Raw genomic sequence first — 18,401 nt, 5'->3', positions numbered from 1 at the left:
AGTCACCGCCCATATAGACACACTCTCCACTTGCCCCCGTCTGGCCTGCGAAAGCATTATGGAAGCGAAACTCCTTCGCTGCGTTCTCCCATACCGGATCTGGAGGATCACGTGACGCATGCGTCACGGGCCCCCCGCATTCTTTTTTTTTTCTCGCTTTCCTGCTGCACGGTGCACTTCCACTGACGGTATTTCTCGCGCTCCAGCTGCTGTGTTTGTCTCGTTTCGAGCAGCGCACGATTTTTCGCGCTGTGCGCGAGGACACCTGACTAGCGGTATAGGTCAGTGCTATGCGAACACTGAAGCAGACGCAAGCGAATCACAGAGCATGATCGCACGCTTTTACACGGTAGAAAATGGCGTAGTTCCCCTGTCCGTGCGCGCGACTACACGACATGGGAACAAGCAGACTAGACGGAAGTACATCTGTGTTGCTACGGTACGAAGTAAAACGAAAACAAGCAGACATTCGGATTGTAAGTTTTATTATTTTTGTAAACGTTAATTCGTCTACTGATGCAACAGATCAAATCAATAACTGCTTTTGTCTTGAATAATTCTCATGGTCACGTGCCATTGTGAGTGACGTCACCGCAGGGCGAACTAGTCGTCGCACTTGCGCGATTGACGTCGACTCTCCGGCTAGGAGCGCGGCGCCCGCGAGAAGAGCGCAGGGCGTCTGGTTTGAAATTTCAGCGCTTTTCGTGGCGCGTTGCAGCGTAATACATTGCAAGCATGGTCGTTAGCGCGCATTGTATTCACTGCACTTGTCATTTGAAATGGCCAGACCTGGTGAGGGGCCCTTTAAAAGAAAACATTAGCTCGGGTTCAACTCTGATGCTGCCCATTAAATGCAAGTAAAATGCAGAAATGCTTTTATGAACAAAATCTCTGGACCAATTTGAATGATAGTTGTTGCATTTGATTGAAAAAAGTTAAGTCCTAGTGTCTGCAGGAAGCATAGTCCTCATTTAGGGCTCGGAATCCTTTAGAAAAAATTGCCGATATTTTGGAAGGTAATAAAAGAAAAGAGTCACAGTTTCGCCCGAAAAGCAAAGCACCGATGAGTCGCCACCTGCCTTTCCTTTTTGCGTTCGTTTCTGCATAACCAAACTTCCCCTCAACGTAATAGCGTTTTTGCTATTGTGGGACAGTGAATTACTAGTGGAAAGCCTAACGTATATTTCTCTTTAGTGTCCCTTAGGTATTTACCGGTTAAATATTATCAGTGTTTCATCCGAGTCAGTTTCGTTGCTTCAAAGCGAAACGATGACGCAGGTTCTATTTCTCTCATTCTCTTTAGCCAAGCAGGGGCAGGAGCACACAGAAGGACACATAGCAGTCCCTGACTAACGACTGACATTTTTAAAAACAGAGAACATACATAAAAAAAAAACTCTAATTCGTGCGCGCATAAAATGAAGGCAAGGAATTTTCCAAAAAATGTATATTTTGCACATTGAAAGAAAAATAGAGGGCGCTGCTTTGCTGCAGCTATACTGTAGCGGTTACAGAAGAAATGGTTGCTCCGGACCAGCGTAATCTCCTACAAAGACCTCCCACATGCAGTTAAATAATTCCACGTGGTTTCTATGTCTCGAGAAAGGCATGGAAAGATTGTGTGTTAAATGGCGCAATACTTCCGCAAGATTGATTGACTGAATTTCTTCGTTGTACAAAACGCCTACTTTAGGGACAGCGGTTTCGTTGCATTTCGCTTGGGCAGCTTTTTTTTTTTTTTATCAGGCCTAAATGAAATATCCCCCGCAGAAGCTCGGTGATTGTATGGCATTGCGCTACGCAGCCCCGTGTTGCGGGTTTGATTCGTGGCCACACTGGCCGCATTCCGGTAGGGCTGGAATACAAAAATGCTCGCACGTGTACCGTGCTTTGAGCGCACGTTAAGTAACCCAGGTGGTCGAGCTCAATACCATCGTAGCACCATTCGGTTTGCTAACAACCTCACAATTTTATTTGCCAATTCAAACTCTGGAGCAAACAACAATGCGCCATACCATCATTAGTCCGCGCACAGAGTGTTTTCAGTGTATCCGAGATTGCTTGCGAGACCCCGAAAGGAAGGCGCACGTCGCTGGTGACTTCTCACCGCGCATGCGCAGGCCTGGAACGTGCCACGCTAGCGTGCGGACGATGCGAAACCCGTTCAGCGCTGTGTGCTTCCTGCTCAGCCGGCTGCTGGACAGCTACGGCCTCAATCCGCAGCAGGAGAACAACACCATCCTGGACGACATACTCGGAGCCGACTCGTCCACGCCTCTCGTCATCAAGGAGGGTATCATCCGACTCAAGGTATACACCCCTTGTCCTGCAAGGGTAGCGTTTACAAATGCGAAGGGGCGCTAAGGACAAGCACTTAATCAGTTTAAATTGATAACAGTGTTGAAATAATACAACGGTATTCTTTAAAAACTCCTATTTTCGTTTATTTGGTGGTAACAGGTTGATTAATGTGCCGCCTGCTTTTATGCCGGGCCATGCTTTCATTGGAATATGAACCTGGCAACGTTTAACGTTAGAACGTTATCTAGTGAGGCGAGTCTAGCAGTGCTATTGGAGGAATTAGAGGGCAGTAAATGGGATATAATAGGGCTCAGTGAAGTTAGGAGGCCAAAAGAAGCATATACAGTGCTAAAAAGCGGGCACGTCCTGTGCTACCGGGGCTTACCGGAGAGACGAGAACTAGGAGTCGGATTCCTGATCAATAAGAACATAGCTGGTAACATACAGGAACTCTATAGCATTAACGAGAGGGTGGCAGGTCTTGTTGTGAAACTTAATAAGAGGTACAAAATGAAGGTTATACAGGTCTACGCCCCTACATCCAGTCATGATGACCAGGAAGTCGAAAGCTTCTATGAAGACGTGGAAGCGGCGATGGGTAAAGTCAAAACAAAATACAGTATACTGATGGGCGACTTCAATGCCAAGGTAGGCAAGAAGCAGGCTGGAGACAAGGCAGTGGGGGAATATGGCATAGGCACTAGGAATAGCAGGGGAGAGTTATTAGTAGAGTTTGCGGAACAGAATAATATGCGGATAATGAATACCTTCTTCCGCAAGCGAGATAGCCGAAAGTGGACATGGAGGAGCCCGAACGGCGAGACTAGAAATGAAATAGACTTCATACTCTGCGCTAACCCTGGCATCATACAAGATGTGGACGTGCTCAGCAAGGTGCGCTGCAGTGACCATAGGATGGTAAGAACTCGAATTAGCCTAGACCTGAGGAGGGAACGGAAGAAACTGGTGCATAAGAAGCCGATCAATGAGTTAGCGGTAAGAGGGAGAATAGAGGAATTCCAGATCAAGCTACAGAACAGGTATTCGGCTTTAACTCAGGAAGAGGACCTTAGTGTTGAAGCAATGAACGACAATCTTGTGGGCATCATTAAGGAGTGTGCAATAGAAGTGGGTGGTAACTCCGTTAGACAGGATACCAGTAAGCTATCGCAGGAGACGAAAGATCTGATCAAGAAACGCCAATGTATGAAAGCCTCTAACCCTACAGCTAGAATAGAACCGGCAGAACTTTCGAAGTTAATCAACAAGCGTAAGACAGCTGACATAAGGAAGTATAATATGGATAGAATTGAACATGCTCTCAGGAACGGAGGAAGCCTAAAAGCAGTGAAGAAGAAACTAGGAATTGGCAAGAATCAGATGTATGCGTTAAGAGACAAAGCCGGCAATATCATTACTAATATGGATGAGATAGTTCAAGTGGCTGAGGAGTTCTATAGAGATTTATACAGTACCAGTGGCACCCACGACGATAATGGAAGAGAGAATAGTCTAGAGGAATTCGAAATCCCACAGGTAACACCGGAAGAAGTAAAGAAAGCCTTGGGAGCTATGCAAAGGGGGAAGGCAGCTGGGGAGGATCAGGTAACAGCAGATTTGTTGAAGGATGGTGGGCAGATTGTTCTAGAGAAACTGGCCACCCTGTATACGCAATGCCTCAGGACTTCGAGCGTACCGGAATCTTGGAAAAACGCTAACATAATCCTAATCCATAAGAAAGGGGACGCCAAAGACTTGAAAAATTATAGACCGATCAGTTTACTGTCCGTTGCCTACAAAGTATTTACTAAGGTAATTGCAAATAGAATCAGGAACACCTTAGACTTCCGTCAACCAAAGGACCAGGCAGGATTCCGTAAAGGCTACTCAACAATAGACCATATTCACACTATCAATCAGGTGATAGAAAAATGTGCGGAATATAACCAACCTTTATATATAGCTTTCATTGATTACGAGAAAGCGTTTGATTCAGTCGAAACCTCAGCAGTCATGGAGGCATTGCGGAATCAGGGTGTAGACGAGCCGTATGTAAAAATACTGAAAGATATCTATAGCGGCTCCACAGCCACCGTAGTCCTCCATAAAGAAAGCAACAAAATCCCAATAAAGAAAGGCGTCAGGCAGGGAGATACGATCTCTCCGGTGCTATTCACAGCGTGTTTACAGGGGGTATTCAGAGACCTGGATTGGGAAGAATTGGGGATAAGAGTTAATGGAGAATACCTTAGTAACTTGCGATTCGCTGATGATATTGCCTTGCTTAGTAACTCAGGGGACCAACTGCAATGCATGCTCACTGACCTGGAGAAGCAAAGCCGAAGGGTGGGTCTAAAAATTAATCTGCAGAAAACTAAAGTAATGTTTAACAGTCTCGGAAGGGAACAGCAGTTTACAATAGGTAGTGAGGCACTGGAAGTGGTAAGGGAATACATCTACTTAGGACAGGTAGTGACTGCGGATCCGGATCATGAGACTGAAATAATCAGAAGAATAAGAATGGGCTGGGGTGCGTTTGGCAGGCATTCTCAGATCATGAACAGCAGGTTGCCATTATCCCTCAAGAGGAAAGTTTATAACAGCTGTGTCTTACCAGCACTCACGTACGGGGCAGAAACCTGGAGGCTTACGAAAAGGGCTCTACTTAAATTGAGGACGACGCAACGAGCTATGGAAAGAAGAATGATAGGTGTAACATTAAGGGATAAGAAAAGAGCAGATTGGGTGAGGGAACAAACGCGAGTTAATGATATCTTAGTTGAAATCAAGAAAAAGAAATGGGCATGGGCAGGACACGTAATGAGGCGGGAAGATAACCGATGGTCATTAAGAGTTACGGAATGGATTCCAAGGGAAGGAAAGCGTAGCAGAGGGCGGCAGAAAGTTAGATGGGCGGATGAGATTAAGAAGTTTGCAGGGACAACATGGCCACAATTAGTACATGACCGGGGTTGTTGGAGAAGTATGGGAGAGGCCTTTGCCCTGCAGTGGGCGTAACCAGGCTGATGATGATGATGATGATGATGCTTTCTAATTCAATATTTGATCTGTAAATGCTGATATAGCTTTCTTTGTTTCTCATTTTAATATGTGTTTTCTATGATAGACTGAAATTATAAATTTCTCTCTCCCTCTCTCTCTCCGTCTATATATATATATGTGTGTGTGTGTGTGTGTGTGTGTGTGTGTGTGTGTGTGTGTGTGTGTGTGTGTAGTTTATTGCTCATAATATTCTGTTACGTGTTCACTGGCACACCAAAGCCCGTTGTGCTCATGATGAGTGGAAGACCAGTAAAGCTTCACGGAGCAGCACGCATTTGACCCCGAAAACCCAGCACCCGTATGTACCTGTGTGACCTCACGATTTTCAATGTATTTCCTCTTATTAGGCTATTGTGGCTCAGTAAAAGTTAGAGGAACTTAGTCGGCTTGTGGCTCCTTTAGAATATAATGCAGTCCATGTTTACCGATGACAAATTACCTAGGCCCGAGAAGACGTCATCAAAACCCAAGGCATCACGGCGAGCTAACGGGGAAACTTCAAGGCAACGGAAAACAACCCGTCTTTCGTTTTACAGCGAAGCTGTACTTGCCTAGATCATTTCCGTCGTCCGCGAACAACCCGCGAACTATGGCTCGTTGGGGCCACTCGGCGCAACCGCGCGAGCGCGCTCGTGCCACTTCTCACGCGTTCGTCGTCGTCGTCGTCTCCTCCTACAGCTGGTTCCGTTGCCGCTCATTGCTTAAGGGGGTATGAGCCATTCATTGGCAAGAAGAAACTATCGTCGCCGTCATCATCATCATCAGCAATGACATCATCATCGTCAACTATCATCATCAGCAATGGCTCAAGCATCGTCTTATCCTTCCACACCTGGCTCGTTTGAGCCCCTCGGCGCAACCGCTTGGAGGCGCTCGTGCCTACGCTCGCGCGTTCGTCGTCGTCGTCGTCGTCGCCTTCTACAGCTGGCTCCGTTGCCGCTCATCATTGCAGCGTAGAATTTCATTTTTTTTCTGAAATCGTAATGGGGAGCACGCGTTAATTTATTTTACGGTGGTATTGGGCATTGCTTAAGGGGGTATGAGTCATTCATTGTCTCATTCGCTGGTCCAGCCATTCCGAGTCATTCGCCGATCCAGCCGTTAGAGCCGCCCAGCCCAGGCAGTCCGACAGCACCGAGAAGATCCCGAGCTGAAGGAGCGGGAGGCCGCAGCAATCCGGCACTGTTGTTTGTGGGTTACTAACCGTGACGAAGGTCAAGTGCACGCAGGACAAGCTTCGCTTGCATCCATTTTCCGGTAGGGATAGGGTTGGTGATTTTTTTTATTAACTTCCTACATTTCCGCCCGCCTGTAAATCGTGCTTTGCCTGTAAGACACTAATGCGCTGAGACAGAGCAGTAAAAGGGTTGCTTGTTGAACAATTATGCCAGTGAAACTGCAGGAGCACATTCCGGGATGTAAAAGGAAAGGAAAACTTCATACCATTCATCAACTGGAACAACGTGTCATGCATCATTTACGGACATAGCGCGTGAAACATGCGGTGCGTTTGTCTGTTTAAAATGGCGAAACCTAGTATGAGGAGCCCTTTCGGGAGCAAACCAAGAGCATCACTGACTCCATGCATGTTTAACTTACGCACTAGAATCTCACGAATAACCAAATAAAAAGCTATCGAAAACAGTGAAGCTGCACATGCCTAGGTCACATCCGTCACCCGCGGACAACCCGCGAACTTGCTCGTTGGCGCTCCTCGGCGCAACCGCTCGAATGCGTTCGTGCCTATGGTCGTACGTTCGTCGCCCTCTTTTTCTACAGCTGGCTCCGTTGCCGCTCATCATCTGTCGTCGTTAAACTTTTTTTATATTTACGGTGATATAAACGATTGCTTAAGGGAGTATGTCTTATCTTCATTGTCTTATCTGACGGACGCATTTAATAACAGTGGTGATACAAGAATGTATGTGCACACCTACCGTCACGATCAGGACAATAAATGTGTTCGTACCTTTGTTCGAAATTCTATGTCAGCTCTGTGTCGCCTGCTCCACTGCTTCGCTGGTCATCCACTTTCACATAGTGATTTTTTGCATCTTTTTCCTGGCTTGCCAAGGCTCTTATGGTTAAGAGTGGATTTTTCGGTATTTCATAGCACTAATACAGATCAATTTAATTTTTTCATTACTGTCTTTTCAAATCCAACAGCCATGCTGTTATGGTAACCGTCAAACGGGAGGTTAGAACGTCAGAAAACTGCAAATCTGCAGGAAATCATAGTACGGAAAGGCCGGCCTGCAATACACGTGTACAAAAACGATAAGTACAACACCAACACAGTTTTTGTTATCTTCGTTTTTATCGTGTCCGTGCTTTGGGCTTCTGCCTTTCTGTACCAACAGCCGAACTGGCTTCGACGGTTTGTCAGTTTTCATCTGGTAACATCTTGCTGGAGCATGTTATATAGGTAACTCTCCGACGCCAGTCTTGTTTAGATGAAATTCACAGCACTTACACAGGCGTTGCGGTCGCTTGTAAATTGCCTCTGGTGAGTTTACGCCTGTTGAACTTTACTTTTACACCGGACTATTTTATACGCTTCTGGAACGTACAAGAAGCGTGGTTGCAAAAATTTTTTTACAAGTAACAACACGATTGTTCACCTGAATATGTGCACACGTGCTCCATAAAGCACAACGCCCAGCGTATCATTTTTGAAACGCTGAGTTTGATAGCTCGAATTACAAATTTAACGGCGGTAAACTTAACGCAAAACCCAAACACGGCGATAAGAAGGCGCCTGTGGAGAAGGTGCCGAAGGGGAGACAGAAAATTGCTAGCCTTCAAGCTCAGAGGCACTCACCCCTGTGCTGATTCGTGCAGAACGCGCCCGCCCTGAGACTGGCGACGGCAGGAAGCCTGGCGGACGTCTCGTGGCAGAACAAGAGTGTGGCCCAGGCGAAGGACCACCTAATAGCGATCACGGAGTCGGTACGTTGCGTATAGTTTTTACCTGACAACACGAGGCAGCTTCTCACCGTTTTAGTATCCAAACGTGGCATTAGCTATGACGTCAGTGCACTGTATTATGACGCTTACGTTGTTTTGCTTTTGGACGCTGACCGTTTCTTATTTTTTTGGATTACCACTGATATCGATATGTAGTTCACTGCAGGACGTGCCTGTCGTGCCGTCGCGATTTTTGTTTACGGAACTTGTCGACGTGCTAGTACCCGAAGATGATGGCCGCGATAGCGTCAATGCAAATCTTATAACGGCAAGCTGTAGACCATGATATCACAGAGATGCGGTAATGCTGACGGCGGTGAAGATGCGGAAGTAATTGACGTACTCTGTGACATTAACTTCCTCGGTGGGCAAAATTTATAGACCTGGCCAAGTATTCCACAAGCTCCTTCATTTATGCTTCCTTTGACTTCATTGCCCCACCACGGTTCCCGTCATTCGGCTCTCTTCACAAAGGTTGTACGAAGCTGGGAACCAAGTCAGAAGTCAACGAACGAAATCATCTGTTCTTTTTGTATGTACTGTGCTTGTGTATATGCAGCTTGTCTGCACCACTTGCGTCATGCGAAGACGGGACTCTAAGCTTAGTGGGCACGTGCCTGTGCTTGAATTTGTGTTATTTTATATACCGTCTAAATACGGGATAATGTTAACTATAGATCAGTTACTTAGAATGCCATTCGAAACCTTCTTTCGATATGCTTTCGAGCACTTAAGACTTTTACAAGGGCTGTATTTTCTCCCCACGTATGTTCTTTTTTCTTTAGTCCTGTATTAGTTAGGGAGCCTATATACCAGACTTCTACGTAATGAATTTCGTGTAATTGAGAACTCGTAATCAGTTACGTATTTTGCTAATTTTGTAATTTAACTATTACTTTCTGTTCTCAGTAAAGCTCACTGTAATTCATTAACTTTTCTCAGTAACCAATTCATCAACATCATCATCGTCATCATCATCAGCCTGGTTACGCCTACTGCAGGGCCAAAGGCCTTTCCCATACTTCTTCAACAACCCCGGTCATGTACTCATTGTGGCCATGTTGTCCCTGCAAACTTCTTCATCTCATCCGCCCACCTAACTTTCTACCGCCCCCTGCTACGCTTCCCTTCCCTTGGAATCTAGTCCGTAACCCTTAATGACCATCGGTTATCTTCCCTCCTCATTACATGTCCTGCCCATGCCCCATTTCTTTTTCTTGATTTCGACTAAGATGTCAATAACTCGCGTTTGTTCCCTCACTCAATCTGCTCTTTTCTTATCCCTTAACGTTACACCCATCATTCTTCTTTCCAAAGCTCGTTGCGTCGTCCTCAATTTAAGTAGAACCCTTTTCGTAATCCTCCAGGTTTCTGCCCCGTGCGTGATTACTGGTAAAACACAGTTGTTATACACTTTGCGTTACACTTTTCTCTTCAGGGATAATGACAACCTGCTGTTCATGATCTGAGAATGCCTGCCAAACGCACCCCAGCCCATTCTTCTTCTCATTATTTCAGTCTCATGATCCGGATCCGCGGTCACTACCTGCCCTAAGTAAATGTATTCCCTTACCACTTCCAGTGCCTCGCTACCTATCGTAAACTGTTCTCTTCCGAGACTGTTAAACATTACTTTAGTTTCAGTAACCAATTGCACGCAACCAATTACACTTCTCAAGAAAGAAGCTACGATAGGCGACAGAGCTTTGAGTACTTAAATTCCGCGGGAGCTACAGAAGTCGAAGGGATGAAAACATGCACATAGGTTACTTCATTTTTTATATTCAATCGGCGTCCTACAGGTATACGCCTAGAACACCTGAACATGGCAGGCTTGCAGATTTGCGCACTTCTCTTAGTTGTCCAACTTCTCAGCTTTTCTCTTCTAATACATCTCCCTATATCCTGAATGCGCTTATAGGCGGCTTTCATAGGCGGTAAAAGCTGCTGTTCAATTCTTCACTTAGAGCAGTTTATGAGTTCGCTGATATAGATAGAAGTGTTTGGCCGTTAAACTCGTTAATTTCTCTATTTGATATTACGTGACTCATAAACAGATATTCTTGTGATTGTAACACGGGAACAGTATTTGTTGAGATGAATAATATGCAGCATTATATTAAATTACATTACAGATTTAGCAACCTTTTCAAGGAACGTGATAACTCTGCTGGCGTGCGTTACAATTAGTAGTTATTGTCCAAATGGCTAACGAGGGAAGCGCGCCGAGAGGAGATCAGTCAGATCAAATTGAAACGGCCCTTCTATATGGCTCGACAGCGATGGCCACTTGGAACGTTGGTGCTAGAGAACCACCTATTACGATTTTTTCACGTTTTCACCGGCCCTGCCCTGGAGCGCCTTCTCTTAGGCCGAGCAGCAATGAGGGGCTGCGTTTCTTAGAAAACCCGGTCCTGAGCGTCGTGGCACTGAGTAACCAGTCTGTCGGGCAAGGTTTTCGTACGTTACTACGAAGTCGTTATCTCCAACGCGCACATTAGGCGAGTTTCCAGTGTCGCTGCAGAAGTATATATAAAAAAAAACGAGGAATTGTTATTGTATAAAATTTTGAAAAGCAATTCTTGGTGAAGTAAAATAAACAAGGTCTGAATGTCTACAGAGCATGCATTAAAAATGCCAATCCGGCTCATTCTATTTACTGCATTTGAGCATAATTAGGAGGAGGAGGAAAGTAACGCTAAAGTAATCGATTACTTTTTAGTGATTGCTCACTCACTTCCGTGAGGCAGTAATTAGTAACAGTAATCAATCACATGTACGCGTTACAGAAAAAATTAACTGTAATTGTAATCAGTTACTTCTTTTTTCTTTAAGGCCTACATGTCTGGTACATACCGATGTAGGCACCCTATAGTGTTGGTGGACGCAAGGCGTCTCCCGCCGAAATCCTTTCAGCCGCCTACTACCAGCGCTAGAGGTTGTCTGGCCTGCGGAACGCCAAACGCAACTATAACAAAAGACAACAAATTTGTGCGCAGAAACTTGAGCGCCTGTATGTAAGTGTGACGTCACGAATTTCAAAGTATTTTCTGGTATTCGAACCGTAGAGGCAGAGTAACTGCACTCGAAACTTTCTAGGCCTAATTTGTAGCTCTTTAGAGCACATTGCAATCAATTTCTACAGATACAAAGTGAATCTAGAAAGTAGCAGACGCCATCAAAGTCCATGACGTCACAACTTGCTGGTGCGAGTACATCACGGCCGCGTCGGCGCCCATTTTTTGTTTCATTGTATTATAAAACCTCCTCGCTAGGTAAAGATGACATTTTTCTTATGGAAAGGAAATTCAGTAATACAGGTGTAACATCTATTTCTTTTTACTGTGCACATAAACCAACAGCGCCTCTAGTAACACGCGTAGAAAGTTTAACAACGGAACGAGGACGAATAATAGCGGTGATTGCGCGAGCGCTTCAGAGAACATTATTTCTCTGCGCTGGCTGCAACCGCCGCCCCTCCAACATCGCCTCGCCCGCCGGCCTGCGCCTTTTACACGCTTCTTCTTCGTCTGCGGGGTGCAGCTGTGCACTAGGGCTCCGTGCATCTTGGCGGTGGACGATGCAAACTACATGGACACGCTGTCCTGGGAGCTGCTGGACAAGTTCGGCCAGCTGACGAGCCAGTACCCGTGCGTGGTGGCCCTGACGTCCATCCCGCATTCCGAGCGTGTCCAGCAGCCGCTGCAGATTCAGAAGATCATGGCCAAGGCCGTGCTCATTGTGGACATTCAGCCCTTGAGCAAGGAGTACATCCCGGACTTCTGCTTTCAGAGGCTGCAGGTCAAGGGCATACACAACCAGATTTTGCGGTACGTTTCCCAGACTCGTGGAGAAATCTGCGAAACGCAATACCTTTTCAAGTCCATTCTTACTAACTGAGCTGTCTGTTTTACGAACTGGAAGAACCAGTTGTTTGCCCAAATGTCACGGTAAGACGCGCACGGCTGCATGTTAATGTACGTGCGGAAATTGACCTCCTCGTCAAGTTTCTTCAGGTAAAATCCAACTTCTAAAACACATAGATAACACCTATGTTAGCAACATCGCGTTGCGTCATCTAAATATATTTCACCGTCCTGTTCCGTCTTCGGTGATCAAATGACTAAACTATTTCTACATGGTGCCGCAAGCACATGGCTTCAAGTCACAGCGTACCTTTTTCTGTGTTAAAAGCAGGTGTTCAAAATTGCGAGCATTGTGCTCAGGGATGATTAACTAGAGTGGTGTCGGAAGGCTGGGCGCGCGTCTAATGTCTCACTGTACAGACAGAAGCAGTACAGTAAAGCCGTCCATTCACTGGTGCACACGAAATTTGGCGTGCTTCATGAAGTTAGAAGAGCGTCTTATTGTACTAGTCGTTCTAGACTAATATTTTTGCTTTTAGCGCTACAAAAGGCAAATTATGACAGAGGAGACAAAGCAACGTGATCATTTATGGCCATTCGTTCCGTGTTTCTGTGCAAGCGTGGTGGGCGCTTGTTTCGATCTGAAGCTAATGTACAAATATGCACGAACTAGCCCAACTACAAATGAAAACGAAAGTTTCGCTGTCTTCTCATTGTAAATGTTCGTATTATTTAACGCCAGAAAAGAACGGAAGTTTAAGTTATATATTTCGTATGCATTTACCTTGAAAAGCTCGTCTTAGTCCTAAGCTGGCTGTGCAAATTTTTTAACATCAGCGGCACTGGCGCAAAACTGTTTCGTTAAATTTTACCGAAAATTAAGTGGAGATGCAAGGCTAAATTGTGGTCGTCACCGCAAGAGAACATTTTCGGATATCGATTTAGATTGCTTAACTAATAAAGACGCTTCTGACAAAATTCGGCCGCTTGCGCTGTAAGAAAATATACGTCGGCTATCGCGCCTGCTTAGCTTCAAAAGCGGCCGTGAAAGCTGTTTTCCAGACAATTTTGCACAGCGGGAAATAAACTGGGCGCGCAGTGATCTGGTCAGAAAGTTTATTATTCACGCTTTTGAGTGATAAGAGAACTTCTGCCGAGTGTTCTGTGGAAAAAGTGAGGTATCACCAAAGCTGGTACACAGTGTTTCAAGAGTTCGCTTTCAGCTTAGCATATTCCTTCATACAACAGAAACCTGTCTGATAGACGATGGCGTGGGCTCCGTTGCGCCTGGCAGTTGACGGATAGTACAACTCAGAAGCCTCTTTATGGAGAGCTTGTAGTTGAAAGTTCGTGCAGCTCACATTTTCTCGCATAGACAAGGCGATAGCTGAGTTTGACGACATAAAACACCCGCAGATAGAAAATACATAAAGGGCAAGGCAGTGCGCTGAAATGGTATTCTCGGGTGATCACTTTCGGGAACACTTTTCACTTTCGCGAGGTTTTTCGTAACTGAGCGTCGGACGCGCTGGCGTTTACGGATGGCAGCGTTTCCTTTTTTTTTTTTTTTCTTCGCAATGCCAAACGTGCGTTCTCGTAGCACAGTGCGAAAAACGCTGTCACCCATAGACGGCGTGACCGGTGCTAGACACGTGAAACCTCGCGAAAGTGAAAGTATCTCCGAAAGTGCTCCCCCGAGAATACCGCGCTTGGTGTGCGCGTGCAAGTGATAGTGTAGTGCAAGCTCGGTTTGCTCGTCGCTCGTCATGTGTAATACTGAGCATTATCACACGATCGATCGCGCGATGCATATGCAGCCTCCTGAAGGAGTACACCAAGGGCAACCCCGCCGCCATGGTGGAGATATTCCAGGTGCTGAAGCAGAAAAACCTGATTCACAACATAAACTCGACGACGACCCCCGAGGCGCGCATCAAGCGCGAGTTCACCCTGGCCAAGGAGGACGAGCACGAGCTGAGAGAACATCGCCCGGGAGAGGGATTCGTGAGTTGGCCGCCGCCTCCTATTGAATTCTATTCAATTCAATTCAGTTTATTTAACATAGTTACATGTCAGTAGCACAGACAAAGAAGCCATTTTAATGAATGGCTTGAAATATGTGCTGGTGGCCTACAGGAGGGCGCAACATTGACGTGCACGCAAGCTTGCAACATGCACTCTTAGAAAAATTTACACCCTTTGGGGCTTATCTTGTCCCACAACAATAATCGTCATCTGTCTTGCCCGCGTTTTCTTTTCTTTAACGCTGCGAGCCCGGTACTTCCCAGTCACGAACGGCATGCGCGTTATCAGTGTGACGCAGCATTCTCGACCGGAAAGTAACGAGCGCCGAGTTTTCAAGAAAGGAAACGCAAGCAAGGAAGATGACGATTATTGTTGTGGGACAAATATACACACCAAAGGGTGCAACCGTTTTAAGAGTGTATGCGAACTTCTCGTGTAAGTTACAAGGTAATCAAAGTGTAACTGTTGTTATAGATGCACACATAAAAAAAAACAAGCAAGCAAGCGGTGGTCACGATCCATCATACATTGATGCAATGAAAAGGGAGAGAACATGATTTGCAGAAGCTGTTACAAAAAAGTGCGTTATATTGTGGAAGGCAGCATTAACGTAATCTTGATTTAGCGAAGTACATTTACATCACTGTACATTCAGAACTCATTGGCATTAGAAAAAAGTAGCAAGAACAATGCTCTAACGATTTAACAATTTCACAGCGCCGGCTTTCATACAACAACAAAAATGCACTCATCTCTCTGTGGGAAACGAAGGCTACATCGACACTGCCTTGTTTAAACAACCCATTCATTGTACTTGAACAAGTAAGCTTCAGCATCTGTTTGACATAACGTGTTCGGCATTCGTCGACTTTCTGGGGCTCAGGGTGTCGGGTGTGGTTTGCAGTGCGTCTCTTCTATAGCACGAGCTCGCCCGTTTCTCATCCGCATATTAGAAATCACCGCGCTCGAGCTTTACTTCTCACTTCGTAAGCCTAGCATCTGCAGATACCGAAAGCAGCGCTTCATCTGTCGCTCAAAATTGCGTTTTGTAATCTGGGCATCATCGTGAACCAAATAACCCAAAAGTTAGCGCACCTGCGTACCTCCAGTGAGTGATAAGATAAATACTATAACGGCATCCGTAGCTTTCTTTGCGTCTCCTCGGAGTTTGGTGTGACGGGTGTCTCAGCGCTTGCACAGGAGAAGCGTGGGAAAGGGTGAAACGAAAGCCGTCGCGTTACTTGGCAGAGAGTAAACATCTGAGCAATATAGAGCGCGCTGCGTGGTATAAAGTGCGTAGATAGTGGAGGCGTTACGACAGGAAACAACGTTTGCGTATCGCGTTGATTATCACGAAGACGGCAGAATGCGTTTAACGTAAGCTACAGCTCAATAAAAAAAAAACTACGTGTTCGATGGTGGTACTTGAACACGAGCCCCTTCGAACGCTGCGGTCGTGGGGGCTGCCAGTCCAATGGAACGTAAATTAAGGTTCGCTAAAATAGAAGGCAATATAAATTTAAGTTATAAAATATTTAACTCTGTTTAACATCTACATAATGCGAAGCATTCGCGGATAGGTAGGGAATGTTTTTTTTTTCTTTTGCAATATCATACAGCTACTCCGCCGTAAATGTATAATGCTTTTGCGACGTGCTGCAAACAGGTGCGGAGCGCAGCACAAGGTGCTGTTTGTTGTTGTTGTGATACCCGCGGTGGTGTAAGTTGGCGTTGAAGACGATCATTGAAGAGCGGCGCACACCCGACGGCACACACCCAGTGGCACATATACGCAGCTTTAGCATTTCAGCATTTAGCTTTAGCATAGCACTTAGCTATGCATGGCATTGCTCGCGGATTCGATCCCGACCGTGGCGGCCGCACTTCTGTTGGAGGCGAAATGAAAAAAGCGCTCGTGTACTTGATCTAGGTGCACTCTAAGGAATCCCATGTGGTCAATATTTATCCGGAGTCCCCCGCCTGCCTCAAAATCGTACCCTGATTTCTGCAAATAAACCCCCCGAATTCAGAGTTAATTTTGGCATACCCAGTGGCCACAGGGGCGCATACCCAGACTGTGGAAAGCTGGGAAAGCGGAGGGAGTCAAATAAACTCGTAAGAGAAGGCGCGCAAAAATCGTGTAATTGCTGGCCGTTCCAACGAGATCTTAACATGCTAAAGGAAGTGCGCTTGCTTGTATCACTGTAACTTGGAGAATAAACGACCGCATATAAATCAAGCGGCACGGCCTTTCTGAACGACCGCCGACTACAAAAATGATAAAGTAATACAACAGTCATGCCTGCGCTGGACTGCGACGTGTAACCATACAACGGCCGTACAGAAGGACGACGCTTCAACTAGACAAGCAAAGAGACAAATGCAGTGTGGTACTAAATAGTACAAGTTTGGCTTACTTTGACAATTGCAGGTGAAATTATTTATTGCCATTGGCCCGTAATATTTTCTGTGGATTATTTCTCTACCTAGCTAGAGGGTCTGATTTTATTATATAGATTTCTGTTCGAGAAAGGGAATATATTAATCTCTTTACTCGACTGTGAAAAAGTAATACTCGTGTCCTGTATTTATTATTACATCTGGCTCCCACACCAACCACCTCTGATCAAAAAATAAGTTAAAATTTATCATGAACCAACCCCAATTTCTATCCAAGAATACGGTTAGCATGCTCGCTAATGCTACTGACAGTGCTATCACTTGGGCGTTTTTGGGGGGATTAAGCTCGACAGACACTTGAAATTCGATACTCATATCATCGTTCACTGAAAAAATAACGTATTGCATTAGAATTTTGTTAGAAGTTCACCCTTATTTAATTTTCAAACCATTTTGTCACTCTGTTCCGCCTTTCTTCACAATCACCTCATCTATTGCATTTCATTAGGCGGTAAAACGTAGCCCACTGCTTCAAGCTTCAAGTCTACTAGTGATGGGATACATCAAATAGCCCAGTTTGAAGTCTTGCTGCGTTACTTATTTATCGTCACTTCAGCACATCCAGAATCGAGCTAAGCGTATTATAAACTATAGCAGCCTTATCTCTAAAACTTCTTCATTACTGTTTACGTATAACCTGTTAACGTGAAAAACGGCTATTTTTGTCGGCATTTTGATGTATATGCATGATAGGAAACTTTACAGACTTTTGCTACATCCCAGACAGATTCCCCATGTTCCACTGGCCCTCTCTGCTAGATTAACTAACTTCCTCTCACCAAAGCCCAGAACTAATTACGGCAAGTTCACCGTATATTTTGCTCAGTATGATTATGGAATTCATTGCCTTTATCTTATGCTACTTATGCTATCCACAATTTCTTGTTGAATGTCGTAATATTGTTTTAATTATTGTAGTTGTGATTTACATTTATACCAGCTTTCTGTCTCGCGCTCAGTCTCATAACTATGAGGTCTCCTGGTGTAGTTGTTGCTCTTGAAATATTTTTTTTTTTTTAGATTGATGAGAACAATAAAAATGTAAATGATATTAAATGTTTCTGCACATATCTTATAAAGCATAAAAATTCCGCATTGTTCTTATGGCGGATTTTATGCTAGAAGGCAACCCACACTTTCTGTTCGGAAATGGAATATTCATTGATGGAGAAAAATTAACAGACTACATTACTTGCGGCGACAGCAGCTGTTTGTGACGCTTAATCGAGTTGCATTCAATTCTTCTTTATGAAACGGAGAATACTGCCCGCGCTTAGCGTAAGCAGGGTGGTGTAAGTTAGCTTAAAGAATACTCAATGTTGGAAAGTTGAATGTGTCTGAACTGTGAAGTTCTTGAATGTCAGTGTTAAAGCAGACAGTATGCTACAAGGCAAACCATGCCGTTTACTCAGAAACGAGAATTTCATAGTTGCGAAAAAAATTATTTCGAATATGACTCCTAGCTGATTATATCCTTTATCAAATGCGATAGCCGCAGTTGATAACAGCAGATAAGTTGATTGACCGATTTTGCTTTACGTAACAAAACAAAAAAACTGACGCGGCGCGCATAAGCTACCTTTACTGACTTTTCCAGTCATATATTGGTGCAGCAACTGATTAGTGAAGTTCTTTTTTTTTTCTCAGACGATCTGCGACGTCGTTGGCGAGGGGCTCATGGACGACGTGCAGGTTCCGGACTCCCTTCAAGGTACGACG

The 18,401-nt window shown here is 45.1% G+C and overlaps 1 protein-coding gene across 1 annotated transcript in view; it reads left to right on the top strand.

Annotated features, from left to right (window-relative positions):
* LOC126530844 (adenylate cyclase type 10-like) overlaps positions 1 to 18,401 on the top strand; it is a 41,396-nt gene that overhangs the window by 5,394 nt on the left and 17,601 nt on the right. Inside the window, exons 8-12 of the mRNA XM_055070827.2 lie at positions 2,121 to 2,310; positions 8,206 to 8,313; positions 11,875 to 12,161; positions 14,015 to 14,201; positions 18,330 to 18,393. Of these exons, the coding sequence (XP_054926802.2) occupies positions 2,121 to 2,310; positions 8,206 to 8,313; positions 11,875 to 12,161; positions 14,015 to 14,201; positions 18,330 to 18,393 (836 nt within the window). The remainder of the gene's footprint in view (positions 1 to 2,120; positions 2,311 to 8,205; positions 8,314 to 11,874; positions 12,162 to 14,014; positions 14,202 to 18,329; positions 18,394 to 18,401) is intronic.

The sequence above is a fragment of the Dermacentor andersoni genome, chromosome 5, assembly GCF_023375885.2.
Source record: "Dermacentor andersoni chromosome 5, qqDerAnde1_hic_scaffold, whole genome shotgun sequence".
In the NCBI taxonomy this organism is placed as follows: domain Eukaryota; kingdom Metazoa; phylum Arthropoda; class Arachnida; order Ixodida; family Ixodidae; genus Dermacentor; species Dermacentor andersoni.
This window is presented reverse-complemented; position numbering and strand designations above follow the sequence as displayed.